Raw genomic sequence first — 20153 nt, forward strand, 5'->3', positions numbered from 1 at the left:
CCATCATTACGTCTGAGTCATTGGAGTCTTATGACAACTGGAAGTTTCAAGATGCAGAGGCATTCTTCCCCAAGGCTTGACACTTCAACTGGTGCCACTAGCTCAACAAATTGAAATGACTAGCAAGTGCAGGAAAAAATAACTCTGGGTCCCAGCCATGTTTGAGTTATCGACCACAGCTGATCTCTGCTTCACAGGTCTAGACTGCTAGCAGGTGCTGACGAGCTCCCTGGGCCAGCTTTGAGCTTAACATATCCTTTTTGTCAGGAAGGCTGAAAGTCTCTCCTATTGGAGCCAAACTGCTCAAAGTAACATGTTTAAGAGGTCACTTCCAGAGACATTGTGGTTCCTGCCTAGAACACAGAACTTCTTGTGATGTTCTGTTACAGAAATCTTGTAGAAGCGCTTGAGTATACCACTTTGAAGACAACTAGCCTGTTTTCTGCAACAACTCCGGATGAAAAACTGAATCAAAATTGAACCAAAAGAAATGAAAAACTTGGCTGAGATGGTCCAATGAGATGTCCTCTTTCAGATAAAAAATGAAACTGAAGAGTAGCAGAGTCTGGTGGCACACAAGAAACCACCATTCATGAGCAAAAGCTTTCCTAGAAAGCTCTGGAAAAGTGCCAACTCAATCCATGATGCAAATTACATGACTTACCTATGTGGCTTATTGTAGCTCCCTGTCATCAATGAACAGATTTTCTTCCAGAAGAGACTTAGAAGAAAAGAAAAATGAACAGCTGCTTTCACCTGGCTCAAAACCGGTGAACAAAGCAGGATCTTCTACAATCAACATGAAATAGCAGCAGAGGAATGGCAAAGCCAACAAAACCTAAGAACATTATAAAGGGAAAATAGATATTAATAAAATTTTACATGCAAGCTCAGCAGAATAGTGAAAACAGAATACCCTCCCCCAAACTATTGACGTGCAGATTTCCAGTGAGATGCTCCTCCACAGATGGACCAAAATGGGTGGAAGCTGCTCTGCTTATGTGTGGGGTCCTTTTTATGCATTCACAACAGCATTTTCTATAAAGCTCCATACAAGTGCCAATAACACATACCATGAGATCCTTGTAACCCATGTGACTCCCATTGATGCTGCTCATTAAGAGACAGATAAGTTGAAAGAAACCAGAAAGTCAAAATTTCTTATAGCAAATATAAAATAAATTAGAAATGAAAATTAGAATTCTGAATTTTAATGTATATTATGAAGTTTAATAAATTATAAAAAAAACAAAAAAAAACAGACCTGTTTCTGAGCTAATGATCAAAACAAAAATCTTGTTCTGTATTATCCTTAAAACATGATTCCATTAGAAAATAGCATTCCTTAAATCAAAACAAACCCCCAAAACATAATGCACTTACTGGATGAGAATCTGCCAGATCATGGAGAGTTCCTTTCTTGCCCATAAGTTTTCTGTATACAACCATTGGAAAATGCACATCCAGTATACAATTATTGTAAATAGCCAAGCCCAAAACTATGCCAATCAAAGTAAACTGGCCCTCCGTTTCAAAAGATGATGGGTTAAACCAAAATAGTTTTGTAGATTCATCGTAGGTGAACATACCTACAAGAAATTATTTTGAAGCATACATATTACTGCATATTAAAGTTAATGAAGAGGACAGACTCTAGTGAAAATAATGTATAGCATATAAAAGTACAAGCCCATACACATGCTACATATATGACATCTCCAATAGCATTCTTTTTAGATTTCAAGAACTCAAAACCTGGCTTTATGCACAATAAAAATGAATAGAATATTAGCACAATATAGCTTAATGTATAAGGTACCGTCAATTAGTGCTTATTCAAATGGGAATCGACATTTTATATATTTTATTTATTTATTTATTTATTTTTAGAGACAACCTGAATACAAAATTTTATAAAATACTGGTAATTAAAAAATAAAGCTCCATAAGTTATATTTGACTACTTTGGGAATTATTTTTCTGATTCACTACTATCATTTTTTACTGAACCTTTATTATATTTTGGAAAAACATTTTTGCATGAACCTTCACTTTTGTAGTTTACCACCACCAATGTCATGTAAAGAAATCTCTCTCAAAAAGTGAATTAGCACAAATGATTATAATATCTAAGTGTATGAATAATGATTTGATATCCTAAATGATGGTCCTTCACATTGACTAATTTGTAGTAGCATGCACATTCTTTTCATATGAATAAGCTGTTTTTGCTTTTTTCACCCATATTTTACATATATTTCATATGAAAGCTTTTGATTTTCCAAAATGCTATTAAAAATGAGTTTTTAAAAACTCTGAGCAGTGCTTACCAATATCTGGGTTGAAAATTTCTTCTACAACCAGCTGGAAAAACTCTTTGGAAACACCACCTTCATCTACCCCTTGCTCTCCCTCAAATTCCACATACAATTGCTTCTTCAAGTCTGCAGGATTTTCCATAGCAATCATCTCTAGCTATTGAATGAATATAAATACAAAGTTAAACCTAAATACACACAGGAAACACAACAAAGGCAATAATGAAATCACAAAACCATGAGTATTATCTTCATCAAGCTTCATATAATGAGGAACCAAGAAAGCAAGTTTTATTATGAGGGAGGTTTGGAAGAAATTAGTTAAGGGCTCTTCATTTTGCATCAAGCTGTCAGCTTTTATCATACCAATTCCTTCGTATCAAACATGTTTCCAAAAAAAGGTGTTAAAAATGCACAGATCCTACTAGTTTGATATAATATTGATATATGTATAACAATCATATATTCCTGGATTGTAATTTGTAGTTATTCACTCACGGTCATTTACTGAAAACAGATATCCTCCTTGTCAATTGTCATCTTAAGTATAAACAGAAAAAATGTTTCTTTTGATTCAATACAATATGACTGGTTGGAACATAGACTATTAATTTTCTATTAATGACTTGTAGTGAATTATATCTACTGCAAAATTTAAAATATTTAGAAACACACTCTTTCCTCCAAAATAAAATGAAAAGAGATTTAGCTTGCAAAAGCAATAACAATCATTTGACTTTACAGTCAGTTTATAGCCTTGATTCACTGTCAGTCTTAACCTACTATAGGAAAGCTATCGAAGACCAACCAATATCTTTTAATCTTGATTACCTGATAGGGCAAAGGTATCGAAGATTTGCTCCAGTACAAAGAATTGTTCCAGTTTTGCCCTGGTGGTTTTCCCATTGAAAATACTATATTTTCATTGATAAATTGGGAGAAAGGTTTGTACTTTGATTCGTCTGTCCCTCTCAATTTTGGTCTTTCTGTGACAATTTCAATAACTGCCAATATTCAGCTTCTACTTACAATTTACCTCTGACTATTAAAAGTGATATATAGTATGACATGGCACAGATACATATTATGGTCTACAATATACCATTAGAAAATACCAGTCTCTCTTATTAGGTAAATACTGCTAAATACATCTTTCAGGGTGGTATATCTCTATTCTAAAATGTACGCAACTTTGAGTGAATTTCTTATTCAAAATGGCGAGTAATGAACCAAAATAATAAAGAAAAATAACAATCAGATTTCATTCTATAGGTGTCACAAAAATAGAAGTTCTTCCTTAAACAACTGAATTGCTTTGTTCTTTAATGTTTCATTTGCACTTTAATTCAAGCTATTAATCTATTACAGGACCCAATCCTGCATGCACCACTACATTTAACCATTCTGCTCTGGGCAGGCAAAGTTCATTTTTGTAGAGTATCTTCCCTTAAGGCCTCTGGTTTCCAGTGAGCTCAGTGCTAAACCGTGGAATATTTGTATTAGTTAATATGAACAAAAATCCTATTGTAATGAAAATGTTTCAAGCTTTAAAGATTTTCCTTTAAAAAAATAAACATATCCCCTAGATTCATCATTCTGCTATATTCACACTATATTTATAGCAGAATGGTGAGTTACAAAAAAAAAAAGGGGGACGGGGCAGCCACACCATACATTACAGCGCCACAGGAAAAGGTGTAGTTATTTTCCCACTGTGCTGCCAGCGATAATGTGAAAAACATTATTGCCCGCAGTGCTGCTGGTAGATAACTCCGCCTAAACCCCGCCCACACTCCTCCCCTTCCCCTGATTTAAATACTGCTGCGATACCGGCACATCGCACAATAATGAATGATCTTATTAGTTTGCCAACCTTTATTGGGTGCTTCTGGACAATTTTTGTCCTACTTAAAACTGTTCTCTATTTTGCTTTTGTTTCTCATTTCCTTTTTTCTATTCCCCTCCTACCCCATCCTTACTGAAGTCACCCTTTTCCCCTAAAAATGAGTTCTCGTCCTTCCTGTAATTCATCCACCTCTTCTTTCTCTCTTACCTCGTTTGCTCCCTCCCATTTCTCAGCCTTCTCTTCCTTCCAATCTCTCTCTTCTCCGTTAGGTCGCTCATGTCTCCTCCCTTCTTCACTTTTTCTCCCTCCTGTCCAAAATAACTGCTCCTACACATCTCCTCACTCCCATTCATTGTCTCCTGCCTGCTGGTAAGGCTAAGGCTAAGGCTGTGTGGATTTGTTTTTTTAAGGGATTTTTTTTTTTTTTTTAACTTTCTTTATTCAAGAAACCATATACCAAACATTAAAATTTGGCCACACACAGCTATGAAAAGATAACCTGCACAAATAAAGAAATCAGGTCGGTGTCATAAATCAAAAAAGTCTCCTGATACATTTTATATTTCTACCCACAGTAACAGGCCACTCATTCCCATTAGAAAACACGTTCTAGTCAGTGCTCCATTCCCACACTCATACAGAGCAGGAGTGACCGAATTCTACAATACCACAAAAGATGCAATAGAAGATTGAAATTCCCCACAGAATTGCAGATATGACGCCAGAATCTGATAATGTCCTTCATGAAATTTCCCAGACTTAAAATATAAAAATGTTATAAAAATAATTTATCATAAGGTGCTCCAAGACAGAAACAGCAGGTGAATGACTTTCCACCCAAGCTGTCAAAATGGTTTTGTTAGCTAACAATATTGCCATGTAAAAAAATTGCTTTTCTGCAACAGGAAGAGCAACAGTCTCATTAACCCCAAACACAATCAAAACCTTGGAATCGTTTTCCCAAGCACCCTGCCAAGTCTAGACTGTACTTCAAACCAGAAAGACCTTAAGTTATTACACCCTAGAAAAAGATGCACAAGTGTCCGTTTCCACTTGGCATTTAGAGCAAACATCAGAACCAAATACCAAAAACCGAAAACCTCTCACTCTATTCAAGTAAGACCTATTAATTATTTAAAATTTGGTTTCTTTAATAAAAATATCAGAAGTCAATTTATGAAGAAAGGTAAGATACCCCTGCAGCTCACACTCCATAAACTCCATATACAGATCATCAGACTACAGATGCTAATCCACTTTAGGTTCCTTTAACACTTTTAAGCAGCAGCTTATATCATCAAGCAATTTTGTTGAACACCTGCAAGGTACTTCGAAGACAAAAATCAAGATCACTGATGAATTGTTGTGATCGTGTTATGCAGCCTCCTAACCACCAGAGGTCCCCAGGGAGCTTCTCTAGTCATAGCCTCCATAATCACATGAATCAGCAGGGCTCTGTCTTTTTAACCCTGCTTCTGACTTTGCTCACGGCCTTGTCACTGCTTCGTCACTGCTTCGCTCTATCCCGCCTTGGACTGTTCTCTGGCCTCCAGGCCTTCTGCTCTTGCCTAGTTCTGTGGGCTTCTAAAGCCTTCTCCCCTAACCTTTCTCTGTGGCCTCCCTGGACTTCATCTTCGGGCTTTTGTGTTACCTGTCTGTTCTGTTTAATCCTGTCCTTGTCCTGTTCTATATGTGTTCCAGCCTTCCATGCCTTTTCTTGGTCTCCAAGTCCAGCCTGCACCCTCATCCCTGCTACAGTCTGTCCTGCCAACAATCAGAACCCATGGGCCCAGCCTGCAGGGAGGTGACTGGTATAAGCCTAAGATCCTGTCCTGTCTGTGTGACTGTCCAGAAGCCCTGGCCTGTCCCTTTGGAGGTTCACCAGCCCTAGCTGGAGCCACAGCCATAACATGAAATGACCCACCTTGATGTTTCAACATAGACAATATAAAGAGTCTTACTTGCAAATAGCCATGGAAGTCAGAAACTTTCCACCTGTCCCTCAAGCTCTAAAAAGAGAATCTTGGAAGGCCAAGGCAGAGTAAAATACCATAGTGAAGTCAGGCCCCTGCTCTTCCAGACATGAAAATGATTATAATCAAGCCAGAAGGAAACTGAATATTTTTCACTATTTATAAAAAGAGAGAAATGTAGGGAGATTGCCTGAAAACCCCCCCATACCAAGCTTTTATCAGGGAAAATAATTTGTACCACACAGAACAAGGAGGCGGCCTGCAAGAGCTCTTACGATGCAACAGGTTAACAATATTGCATTATCTTGATCTTCCAGAAGCAGCACTACATCATACTTATGATTCAAAAACAGATCCTTAATGAGTCGCAACTGACAGACCCCATTAAACCATTGCAGATCGTGCAGATTCAAGCCTCCCATAGACTTATTGAATATCAGTTTTAATTTATGGCTAATCCTTGCCTGTTTCCCCTGCCAAAGTATACCACTGTTGCCTTGTAAACCTGAATATTACTTTGTTTAATCCAACAAGGTATCATTTGTAGAAGTTAAAGAATCTTCCGCAGGACTATCATTTTAATTAACGCACACCTCCCAAAGACAAAAGAAACTCCTGCCACCTAATCAGCAGTGATTTCACCCCTTCAATGGTTGCCCTTATGTTGTTATAAATAGGCTGATAAGACCTAAATAGTTTAATTCCTAGATTAACAATTTAGTCATCTGCCCATGAAAAGGAAAAATTACCATTCCATCAACTCAACAAGGACTTATCTAACAGGAAAACAAAAGACTTAGAATAACTAACACACAATCATGGAAAAAAAAATATTCTAAATAACATCCACCACTGCAAGGATGGCCAGTCTAGGGTTACCTAAATAAAAAATAAAAGCATACCATCTGTGAACAGGCAAATCTTGATCTCATGCCTCTGAATCATAATCCTCTGAAATGCTACCAGTTCCCTCAATCTGATGGTCAAGCGCTCCAGGAATAAAAATGAAAGGTGACAACAGGTGGTCTTGCCTAGTACCCTTCTGTAGGGGGAATGAGCCAAAAGGCTGCCCTGTTCACCAGCATCTGGGCACTTCATATAAGACCATGAACTCCCCCCCCCCCCCCTCCCAAAAAAATATCATGAAATCCACACTCAGATAGCAACCAAAATAAGTAAGTCCAATCCACTTTATTGAACATTTTTTTCCATGTCCAGACTTAAAAAGTAGAGCTTCCAATTGTTTAGTCTCAAGGGCCAAGACAGCCTTAACACTGGCAACAGAGTGTCTGTTTCTGACAAACCCAACCTGATCCAAAGCAACAAAGCACATCTAAGCCTATCAGCCAAAATAGACACAAACATTTACAGATCAGAATTGAGTAGCAATATAGGCCAAAAAGATTAAGGTAACTCAGGATCCTTCCTTTTATTAAGTAAAATAGTAATCAGTTCATATCCAGAGAACCCTTTGTGCAGAAACACTGTTTTAAACATTGATTTCAATGCTAGTACTATTAGATGATTCAAGATCTTAAACTCAATGCCCAGACCATCAGGCTCAGTAGTTTTAAGTAGTCTCAAGGCCTTGATTTGTGCTTGCGTTTCCACATAGAAACAGGTTCATTTAAATAATTAATTTAAAAGGATGACAGCCTAATATGTGAGTTTAGTGTGGCTCTGTTTTACAGTGGTGCCAATGATGGGAGGGAGAACCCTCCCATAAACAGCAGGTAAGAGGGAGAGAAGTTGTGATTCACAGCACTGACAAGAAGAGAGAGGAAGCCCAAGTAGGAGCACAGCGCAGGCTAATGGCGCCGGTCTGCACACGGCTCGTTGCACAGGGGGTTCTCGAGCGACCTTGGTATATCCGGCGAGGTTAGGAGTGGTCATGCCCTCGGGGGTGAAGTAGTGCGACACGGCTGGAGGAGGCAACGTCTTCTAATAGCGGAGAGGAGATCGCCAGCGGCGGTTTAATTTGATGGAGGGAGCACGATTCAACCTTAATTGAGCACGTGGTAGCTGGACGGAGTAATTAAAACGGCATCCCCCGGGACTGGATGTTTTCGGAATCCATGGACTGATGGGGGCAATAGTTTCACGGCAATACTGGTAGCATTATTAGACCGGGGGAATCGGGAATGAACAGTAAATAGTTTTATGGATTTTATGCTGAAACATGCGAACGGGCGCTGCTGCAGGTTGTCGGGGGGGGGGGGGGGGGGTGGAAGATCGGGCGATGTTTTTGGTTGTTTTTTTTTACTTGCATTGTTCTAAATTGCGCTATATTTGAAAACTTGTTCTGTATTATTGTTGGGGAATATGTGCCTGGTTTTGTGTAATTTTACCCCTCCGCTCCCCTTCCTTCCATTTATCAAACGGTATTTTTATTCCAGACTCTCCCGTTCTGATAAATGCTGTGGCGCTCCTATGCGGGTCTCATGCCTGAGCACCTGCAGTTTCAAAACCTAATAGTGACCAGCTTTGCCATCAAATCAAAATATACTCTCTGATTCCGGGGTCCCTCTGCCGGGGTCATCTCTCCCTAGTTCTGGGGAGATGGGACCCCCCTCGGGGCATATTCTGAAGTGTCTAAAGTAACATTTCCTCTCATTTCTGAATTAGTAAAACAGTCTGTGGAGAAATTCTGTTGTTTTGGGGAATGGTTTATAGTGGGCGGCCGGCTCCCCTTGGCGCAAAGTCTGGGTAGGGGCAGTTGTTGTTCGGATAAGTGGCATGTAGCTATTAGAGGGGCCCTGGGGGATCTGTTTAGAGGATAGAGGAGGGGTGGATGGGGTCCGGGGGTGGGGTAAGGGGGTAATTTGGGGGCCAGTGATCTCAATCTTTGCTTAAGATCAGGAGTCTATGAGTGGGAATGTTCTAAATGGGAGGGGGAGGGGGCGAAGATGGGGGTTCAAAGCAGGAGTTCTCTATGTCATCACCTTCAGTTTGTTCCTGTTAACAGAGGTCAGGTGGGAGTGGAAACTGGGAATCCTGTGGCATGCAGTAGGAGATCTTGGCTGGGAGGGTCTCCACTGTAGTAAATTTACAAGCTGGTTTATCATTGTGATTAAAATATTACTTGATCTCTAGTTCAGTCACTAATGTAATAACGTGGAATGTCTGTGGAATTAATTCGCCTGTTAAAAGGAAGAAGATCCTATCTTTATTGAAAAGACGGAAGGCCCAAGTGGCTTTCTTGCAAGACACACATCTGACAGACCTAGAACACTCCAAAATGAGTCGCCTCTGGGGGGGGGGGGGGGGGGGAGACATTTATTATGCTTCCGCTACATCAAAATCAGCCGGGGTGGCTATTCTGATCCAGCGAACACTGGCTTTCACCTTACATAAGGAAATCAAAGACCCCTTGGGAAGATATCTCATTTTGATAGCGTAAATATTTAATACAAAAGTAGTTTTATGTAATGTATACGCTCATAATACCTATACACCTAGTTTTTACAAAGAGTTGTACAATCACTTGCTCCCTTACTTGGAGGATTTTATGATATTGGGTGGAGATTTTAACACAATTCGGGACCCGATACTGGATAGGTCCCCGCCAGTAAAACAGACATCGAATGTAGGTAGAGGCCCATCCTTTTTAGAATCCTCCTTGCAGTTGATGGATACATGGAGAGTTTTTCACCTGGGTGAAAAAGACTTCACACATGTTTCGCGGGCCCATGGGACGTTATCCAGGCTTGATTATTTTCTAACTAGCATTCATGGATGTGCGAAGATTCGGGAATTTGAGATAGCTGACATTGTAATCTCGGATCATGCCCCAGTGAAGTTGGAGGTAGAACTGAACTCCCATACTCAAAATTCAAATTTTTGGAAATTTCCTTTCTTTTTGACAGCAGATGAGAAGTTTCAAGAGCACTTGTTAAAAAGTTGGGCTGATTATGTGGCCTTAAATGAGAAACAGGCTTCATCTCCAGCCCTTTACTGGTATACAGCCAAGGCAGTACTAAGAGGAGATATTATCTCTTACATGTCTCACAGGAAAAAATCCATGACACATAGGCTTTTGCCATTGACCTCGCAGCTTAAGCAGGTGCGCACACGATTAGTAAGGCACAATACAGCAGAGAATAGAGCATACTACCATACTGTTCAGGGAGAGTTAAACACTTTATTACATCAGAGAGCGCGTAAAAGTATTTTGTTTTATCAATATAAGCTGTACAAGCATAGTAATAAATCAGGGAAGTTGTTGGCCAACTTAGTGAAGTCAGCACGGGGCACCCGACATATACCCGCTATACGCTCCCGAACGGGGCGCCTACTTACAGATCATAAAGAAATTCTACAGTGCTTTAGAGATTTTTTTAGCGACTTGTATACAGCGGAGGGTTGGAATAGAGAGGCCTGTGAACAATTTTGTTCTAAATTTCAACTCCCTCAGTTAACACCGGAACAAAAAACGTATTTGAATAGGCAGATATCAGAGGAAGAAATACGCTTGGTGATTCAGCAGGCGAAAAGGTTTAAGGCTCCGGGGCCTGATGGATATGGGGCAGAATTTTATAAGTGCTTGATGGACCAGGTGGTTCGTCCGCTGGCTCAATCTTTCTCGGCCATGTTGGAAACTGGTTCTTTCCCGAAATATGAAAACAGGGCGCATGTAACTCTCATCCCTAAACCAGGGAAAGACCCCTCCGTACCTGAGTCATACCGACCAATATCTTTGTTAAATTTCGACCACAAGATATTCGCCAAAGGTTATGGCAGATAGGTTGGCAAATGTGCTCCCCTCTCTGGTTGGAGAGGATCAAGTGGGGTTTATACGGAAACGCCACGCCCTTACTAATATCCAAAAAATATTAGCGGCCATGACCATGTGTCAATATTCAGACACACCCTTCATGGCTATTAGCTTTGATGCAGAGAAGGCCTTTGACAGGGTGGAATGGCCCTATCTATTTCATGTGCTTCAGTTGATGGGGTTTGAAGATTTATTTCTCCAGGCAATTCACCTACTATATGCCAACCCGGAAGTGTTAATTTTGGTTAATGGGTCGCATTCGGAAGCTTTCTCAATTACTCGAGGCACGCGACAGGGCTGTCCGTTATCCCCGTTGCTGTTTATACTTCAATTAGAGCCGTTACTTTTAGCTATTCAGCTCACTAAGGAAGTGAGGGGGGTACGCTTTAAATCTACGCTTTTCAAGTATGCAGCGTTCGCAGATGGCATGTTGGTCTTCTTAGCGGACCCACTCTCATCCTTGCAATGGCTGTTACAGCTTATTTGGATATTTGGGACATTTTCAGGGTTGCGTCTAAATATGAGTAAATCAAAGGCCCTGGCAAGTCCGGCGACTCTGCAGCAGGAGTGGGTGGGGGACTTTCCACTGCAATGGGCGGTAGACTCTTAAGTACCTTGGTATTATAACTTCCCGGGACTTAGCTAAGATGTACGCACTGAATGTCCTCCCCCTGATGCAAAGTACCCTTGACAGACTGCGAGTATGGGCGGATCTCCCCCTTTCTTTAGGGGGTAGAGTACAGTTGTTTAAGATGGTGATTCTGCCCAAATGGCTCTACCTTTTTCAAAATCTGCCTATCACTTTGCGTCAGGTGGAGCTGATACAACTGGATAAGATACAAAGGCGTTTTTTCTGGAAGGGGGGGGGAAGGCTCGCATTCCACTGGAGTGGTTGCATGGACCTTGGGGGAGGGGTGGAATGAGAGTTCCAGATCTTGCATTATATAATCTGGCAGGGAATCTTCGGTTAATTAGAGACTGGATTTTGGGATCCTCCACGTATGTGAATCTGCTGGTAGCTCAAGCATGGGCGCACCCTTATGCATTGACCTTCGTTTTACAGGCTCCTTCAGCTAGTTTAAATACTTTTCTGACCCAGAATGTACTGGCCAAATCCCTTCGCCTAACATGGGTTAAATTTATGCGCTTGCTAAAGACGGACAGGGTATGCACCAATCTGTTACCCATTCAAGGAAATCCTGACTTTCTCCCCGGTATGCACACCATTCCCTTTCAAAAGTGGGGCAAATTGGGAATTACACATGTGGGACATGCGGTGAGTACAGAGGGTAAGCGCTTCTCTTTGTCAGAAATGCAGGACACTTACGGGGTTTCCACTAAGGAGGTGTTCCCATATTTGCAACTTAAACATTATATTGCTTCCCTAGCACACAGAGGTGACCAAGCAGTTTCTCTTGGTAGCATCAAGGCACACTTACTCTTAGAACAGGCAAAATCTCTGTCTCTGTCTCAACACTATTGGCTGCTTAAGCAATTAACTTTAAAAGATATTTGCTCTATTCTGGTGGAAAGATGGAATAGGGATGGGATATTTGTGTTAACTACTGCTATTCTTAACGCGTGTTTTTGGCGCATCTCGCAACTCTCACTAAACATGTATTATCGCGAAATGCAGTATAAATTTCTACGTCATAGCTATGTAGCTGCACAAGAGGCGTTTTACTCTAAAATAGCGCCTTCGCCTCATTGCCTACATTGTGGAGCAGCGGGGGGCTCGTTATCACATGCGTTTTGGGCATGCCCGCAGATACAGCCCTTTTGGCAGAAGGTGGTGCAGTACCTGGAGTCCGTACTGCATTTACCCATTCCTCTCTCTTATTATTGGCTGCTTTTTGGCTGCATTTCGCCATTGAAGGTGAGAGTTCTGGGAGCCCGTTTGGTCATCCAAAAAGCGTGTTTAGTTGCTAAGAGGACTATACTTACTTGTTGGAGGGAATCTACAAGTCCGTCTTATTGGGCGTGGCGAAATAGTTTACATCATATGATGCAAATGGAAGCATCTATAGCACGCCTCACTCCACGGCAGAAGAAGCAATTCCTGGAGGTCTGGGATCCGTATCTGCAGAGACTTCCACATCGGGTACGCAGTTTGTTAGTGAATCAGTGACTGACCTTAAGGTGATTCCCATGCAAAGGATTGAATGCTCTGACCAAGGACTTGAATATAGATGGCAAAGAGACTCCAGGGGTGGGGGGAAGGGGGGGATTAAGGAAGGGGTTTGTTGTACCATCTGATATAACTGTTTGTTAATGCGGGGATTAACCGACTTGGAAATCCCTGGATTCAGTTGTAGGTATATATATGAAAAATCAATAAAAATATTTTATCATAAAATGAATTCACAGTTGGTTTCTCATAAACTGCTGCTAAATGTGAATAAAACTGAAATATTAGTCCTTTTAGCTCACAAAACACTTTTCACAAACCTTTTTTCTTTTAAAGAACAAGAAATAACTATCAAACAGCAAGCTAGTAACTTGGGTGTTACAACTGATAGTTCGTTGATAATGAAATACCACAGCAGTAACAGTCAAAAATTCATTCTCCAAACTACGTGTTAAAAAAAACCATAAAACCACTATTTGATCCGCAAGATTTCAGAACAGTCCTCCAGGCTTTGATTATTAACTATATTGGGACTACTGTAATGTTGTTTTGATTGGCCTACCAAACACTTCCCTCAAACCCTTACAAATAGTACAGAGCGCAAACATATTACATTAACTTTAGAAGCCTTGCACTGGCTGCCAGTACACAGAATTTATTATAAAATATCCATAATACATAAAACTCTGCAAAACGCTTCTTCACCATGGGCTGACGCTATCCTTACGCATCTACAAACCATTGCGTGCTCTTAGACCTGAACGCAAAAGTCTACTAGAAATACCCTCTATCAAAGTAGCTAGGCTTAGCATTACCCATGAAAGGACCTTCTCAGCTGCAGAACCAATTATCTGGAATGCAGCCCAGAAAAAATAAGTTTAATAGAATTCAGCAAGATATTCAAAAAGGCATTTAAAACCTATTTAAAACTGCATTTGAAGATAGGTAAAATATTCCAATGATCTTATTTTTTACATTTTTTCTTACATTTTTAACATTTTAACTTTTAACACATTGTTTAATTTTGTTTTTATTGTTATTCCACTACCAAGTCCTCTAAATAAGATAAAGGAAGAGAAACTATAAGGTTCCTCAAAGGTAAACCACAAGAAAAGTAAATGAACAGGCTACCAAGTTCTAGTACTGACCACAAAACAAGTGATATCCATCTTCATTCTCCAGATGAAGGATCAGCACCAGATCCTATAGAAGTTTTATCATTCAAAGAAAACTGAGCAAGTTAAATAAAATACAAAAAAAAGACATTTTGTTTGCTTAAATCTAATTACTCATTTGCAGTAAAATCTTAGACAAAACTTAGCTCCAAATTGCAACACTGTAAGACATAACAAAAACTGCTTCCTCTTCTTTTCAGTGGCCTTTGCCACATCAGGAAAAATTCTTATTTTCATCTTCTCAAACAAACCATTCCTATGGTTGAAATATAATTTCAAAAGCCAATCCCGGACAGATTCAAGCACAAACTTCACTATTAGTGTCAAAGGTATAACAAATTGCTCCAGAACTTTATAGAAAAGCTGAATGATCAAAATCCCATATAATATGAGAAAAATCCTCTTCTCACTTTCTTATTCTCTCTAATCGATAAAGGTTAATATAAAAAAAAACCTCTAGACAATAACAGCAAAGCTTCTAGAGAAATACTTGCAGCTTATATCACATGAACATCTCTGCAAAAATTTTAGTTAGGAAAATTAATCAAGCAAAGATTTTTCCATTTAATAACATTCTCATAGGTCTCCAATTTATTATGAAGTATATCATCATCCTTCATCATCAAATTGTTCTCCTGTTGTACCTTATCCAAAGTTGTTTCAACAGCTTCCGATCTTTGCCTGCAACCACTCATGGATTTTTATAAATCTCTCTCTCCTCTCGGTCTTTCTTCCAAACTAAAGAGCCCTAATCTGTTTAGACTCTCTCCATAAGAGAGCTTTTCCATCCCCTTTATCATTTTTGGCGCCCTTCTCTGCACCTTTTCTATGTCGCTTTCTTTTTTTTTTTTTTTTTTTTTTGACATGGGGCGACCAGAACTGTTTACAATACTCAAAGTGCAGGTGCTCCATGGATCTATATAAAAGCATTATGATATTCTCAGTTTTGCTCTTAATCCTTTCCATATAATTCCTAATACTTTGACTGCCACCATACACTGAGCCAAAGAATTCAAGGTATTGCTCATAAGGACTTGAAGTCCTTTTCCTGGGTGGAGACTCCTAACATGGAGCCCATTATCATGTACCTGTAGTTAGGATTATTTTTTCCTTCGTGCAGCACTTTGCACTTATCCACATTAAATTGTATCTATTATTTAGATGCCCAGACTTCTAGTCTCACAAGGTCCTTTTAAACAGGTCACTAATAATACAGGAGTCAAATTTCAAAATAATTTGGGATGCTAAACACCACAAACCCCATCCTAGACACAGTGAAGGAGTCTGCTCAATACTAGGGGTACTCAAGCACCACTGTACTTAGAGAGCTAGCACATTACTAGTGAGACCCCACCAAGAGTATTGTGTTTAGTTCTGGAGATCATACCCTTGAAAGGAAAGATGGAAATAATTCAAAATAGGATTATGAAAATAACATAAAGCCTACAACACAAATCCTACACTCAAAATCTATTCAAAGAAGAACAGAAAAGAGAAAATAGAGATATAATAGAAACATTCAAATATTTGACAGGCTTCAATTAAATATGGGATGGTGAAAGTTTCCATAGCAACAGAAAGTCAAGGACAAGGGATCATGACCTGAATTTGCAGAGAAGGTGATAGAGAAGAGGACAGTATCATGAGCTGAATTTGCAAAGAAGGTGATGGAGAAGAGGACAGTATCTGAATTCAAGAAAGAAAGGGATAAGCATTGAGGATCTCTGAAGAGGTAAGTAAGGATTGTAAAGCTAAATAGATGGTATATAGATGGGCAGACTATATGGGATGTATGGTCTTTTTCTGCCATCCCATTTCTATGTTTTTATGGTTCAGAGGAAACATGAGAAAATATTTTACTGAGAGGATGTTAGATGCTTAGAATAGGCAGCAGCAGTAGCAATCTAATATAATTCTAGCATGCTTGAGACAGATGTTGGGGAACAGGCAGGAAGGTTAAGAGGCTGCAGAATTGTAAACAACCCATCCTTCACGCCTTCCAAGAGTAGATGCAAAAAGATAGGTAACAAAGAAAGCAAAGCATAGATAAAGTACAAGTTAGTTAGAGATGCTGCAAGTCACAGTGGAAGCAAAGCAACATGTTCATATTTTTCAAAGCAGCTATCTGAAATGCACTCCCTTTATATGTGGGAGTCCTTTCCTGCTCCTTGGGAACGGATACCTACTAGAGGGAATCAGATACCAATACATGCCTTGTGTTATCCAGTCCGAGTGCCTGCGCAAAGTAGCAGTATGAAATTCCCCCCCCCCCCCAAAAAAAAATGGGTCTGTGAATCCAGCAGCATATTGAGGCAGGTTCAGGTAGAAAGCAGCAACCAAGAAGCAATCTCACCAGGAGATGGGAGAGTAAAGCATCCCGTTCCCTGAGAAGGAAATAAGGTGCTGAGGGCAGAACATTCAAAGGTTTCCCTTAGCAGACCTTAAATAACACACTTACATTCAGGATGGGGCAAAGTTTTCAACTTTCTCAGAGTCTGTGGTAAATATGCAACCTGACCCCATTCTCCTACCTCTGATATAAGCTGTTTGATATGGCAGGTGATACTAAAAGGCTGCATAATCATTTCTCAGAGAGTGACTGGGAGGACTATTTAATACTGCTGCTTGTTAACTCAAGTATCTTGGATATTCTGGTTTCAGCTAAAACTCATCTCCTATTAAACTGGGATCTCAGTAATGAAACCCTGATCCAGTTCGTCTTCTACTCTCTACACAAAAGTGAGGAACAGCTGCTGATGGGTGTAGAGTTTGGAGGGGCGTGCCCCCCCTTTCACTATAGTGCTCTACCAGCAGTAGAGCAAGCAGCTGGTGACCCTACTATGACAAAGGAGTTCACCTGCATCAGGAATGAAATTGTTAATCTAACAGACCCTATCTTTCCACTTCCTAGTTCCATGTAGGAGCCCTGTAAGGAACTGCTCTCATCCCATGGCTGACCAAAGGCTGTGCCATCATGGGGCATAATCCCTGCAAGAGATCAGCAAGCTTAGGATAGTATAACTCATGGAAGTTCCCTAGTGATAGGAAATCCAGGTCACAAGTTGTCACAGGAGGGATACTTTGGAGGCCATTCACCTCCTCATGGGGAAGATAAAATAGGGTCCCAATCCCTAACTCTACTCTCCTGATACCTATTTGAACTAGATGGTCCAACTAGGAAAAGGCAGTAATTCTCTCATGAATCTAGGGGGCTTGGCTGAAGGTCTGCTGACCCACCTAAAAATGTCTCAATGCACTAGTGCTCGATGCCCCTTGTCATTCAGTACTGCACAATATCTAACAATGATTGTCAATGGCACAGCAGCACTCAACATCAATGCAGTGTATCGCTTTGCATTGGTGCCAGACCCTGAAGTATCATTGGCACAGGTGCATCTGACTTTGTAGTGCAAGACATTCGTTCATCATCGGTTGTGCTGCCTTTGCCTATACTGTGTAAGTGACCAATGTCAATTCTGCCACTGCCTTGCTCTGTGATGGTACCCAGCACCCATTCTGTAATTCACACATGCTGATTTCATCTGTGCTCAGTGCCCAATGTTGCTCCATGGTGTCTGCTCTGGTGCCCGGCACTGCTCAATGGCACCAGGCACCCAATGCTGCTGGAGTTTGGTCAAACCCAACACTTGACACTCATGGTGCCCAGTGGTGCCCAGCACCAATGGTGCTTGTTGGCACCCGGTAGTACCCAGCACCAACAGCAATCAAAGGCACTGCCTGGTGCCAGTGGTGCTCGATGACACCCACAGTGCTTGGTGCAAACACTGTTCACTGTGCTGATGGTGCTCAACAGCACCTGCAAAGCTTGGTAGTGCTCACGGTGCCAATGACACTTTACAATACTCAATTTTTTTTTAATACACTCTGGTGCACAGCACAGACCACACTCAGCACCCCCTGGTGCTAATGGCACTTGCCGAAACCCCATGTCCACCACATTTACTTGACAGAGCATGGTGCCGCTGGATTGTATGCTGCACCAAATGCACCCAGCACTGCTGAGCTCAATGGCACCCTACACCAACGGCATTCAATGGCCCAGTGCTGATTCCCATCAGTGCTCTGGCACTTAGATGTGTACAGAAATCTGATGCCTTTGGGGGCATGACACCATCAGTGCATCAGTAATGCTGTGTGCCCATGGTCAGGCTCTCCCACTCCTCTAGAGACTGTCCTGCCAGAACATGCTGACAGACAGGGGGAGCCCATGTCATCCAGGGCACCAGAGGAACGCTTTTCTTCACAGAAATACTCCTTCATCAGGCACCAAATTCAGTCTTGAACCCAGAGCACAGGCCAGAGGAGAATCAATCCTGGATCCTTTGATACTCTCATAGCCCCCTCATTCAGACTAAGTCTTCCTGTCTGGAACATTAATCTGATAATGGTGGGAACATCACAGAAGGGGCAGGACACCAAATCGTCATGGTCTGTGCTCAGGCAACTCTCTGAATCCAGGTGGAACCTAGCACAATTATCAAGGAGGCATAGACAAAGGCAAAAGAGAGGACATGAAGGTTGAGGAAAAAAAGAAAAAAAGTCCTAACTAGGCTGTGCTGGGCTCTAAGGCCAGTACCCTTAACCTGCCAGAAGAAGCTTCTCTGGAAGTATGGCCGGCATAAAGCAGACTGTTGAGCTAGTTGAGAGGGGCTGGACTATTATATATTGCTCTTTGATTTGAGCAACTGTTTTCCAGAGCTTACATCCAAAGAAATGGTCTCATAAGCAGAGAACATCTACTAGCTTATCATGGACAATGTTCCACAAGCTGCTGGCACGCAAACAAGCCATTCGACCTGCTCTAGTCTAGGACAATGAAGAGCAGGTGGTTATATCAAATGCTTTATAAACTGACTGAATAATATGGCGCATGCACTCTTCTATGACTAGACACAGTTGTAGATATGCTGAGTCAATCACTCAATGGAAGGAATGGCTTCAGCTTTTGCATAAAATCAAGTGAATATTGAACCATGCAGAACTGTGAACAGAAATTTGTGCTTGGAGCTCTGGCATAATAATAATAAACATTGGACAAAGGTGAACAGGTAGATGTAGTGTATTTGGATTTCAGAAGGCATTTGACAACGTCCCTCATGAAAGGCTTCTAAGAAAACTAAAAAGTCATGGGATAGAAGGCGATGTCATTTTGTGGATTGCAAGCTGGTTAAAAGATAGGAAACAGAGTAGGATTAAATTGTCTATTTTCACAGTGGAAAAAGGTAAACAGTGAAGAGCCTCAGTGATCTGTACTTGGCCCAGTGCTTTTTAATATATTTATAAATGATCTAGAAAAGAGTACAATGAGTGAAATGATCTAATTTGCGAATGCCAAGGTGATTGCCTGCTCGACAGACTGCATCCTTCTTCCTCCGGCCAGACTAACAGGCACGGAGGTGAACATCTGAGATCCTGACACGTATCGAGACTTAAATGGCCAGTCTGCGGTGTGCCGCTGCATGCAAAAGAGGCGCACCCCTTCTGAAAATGTTTTATTGTTGGAATGGGGAAAGAAAAAAAGAAAGGGGAAGCAGAGTTCAGTTCCCCAAGTTCTCACACCTACCAGAGGACCACTGGATCATCATTTCACAAGAGTTTCTGCTCAAATGGAAGATTGTGGAAAGGAAGATTTGGGAGAAATAGGTGAGCTTTCCTTGAGTGTAGGTGGTCAGTCTCCTCCCCCATACCCTGTTTGGGATCTTCAGGGGTTTCAGTATCACCTGGCATTTCTTCCAAAACTGGTCAAATAGACCTGAAATTACAACAAGGACCTCAGGTTAATTTTCCTTTGTCTCTATCTACTAGCTCTCCAATTGTACAGATCATGAACAAACTTATTCTTCAAATTTTCAAGACCATTTGGGAGTTGAAGGTTTAGGACCTTTGGTCCCAATTCCAAAACCTGTTAATCAGATTTT

General features: G+C 40.9%; 1 protein-coding gene across 2 annotated transcripts in view; it reads right to left on the minus strand.

Annotated features, from left to right (window-relative positions):
* The window catches only part of UBE3A (ubiquitin protein ligase E3A), a 266472-nt gene that overhangs the window by 89192 nt on the left and 157127 nt on the right, over window positions 1–20153 (minus strand). For both annotated transcript variants that reach the window (XM_029604748.1, XM_029604747.1), the window contains 2 exons: window positions 2331–2475; window positions 1384–1589 (listed from right to left, as the gene is read on the minus strand). In XM_029604748.1, the coding sequence (XP_029460608.1) occupies window positions 1384–1589; window positions 2331–2475 (351 nt within the window). The remainder of the gene's footprint in view (window positions 1–1383; window positions 1590–2330; window positions 2476–20153) is intronic.

The sequence above is a fragment of the Rhinatrema bivittatum genome, chromosome 5, assembly GCF_901001135.1.
Source record: "Rhinatrema bivittatum chromosome 5, aRhiBiv1.1, whole genome shotgun sequence".
Taxonomy (NCBI): domain Eukaryota; kingdom Metazoa; phylum Chordata; class Amphibia; order Gymnophiona; family Rhinatrematidae; genus Rhinatrema; species Rhinatrema bivittatum.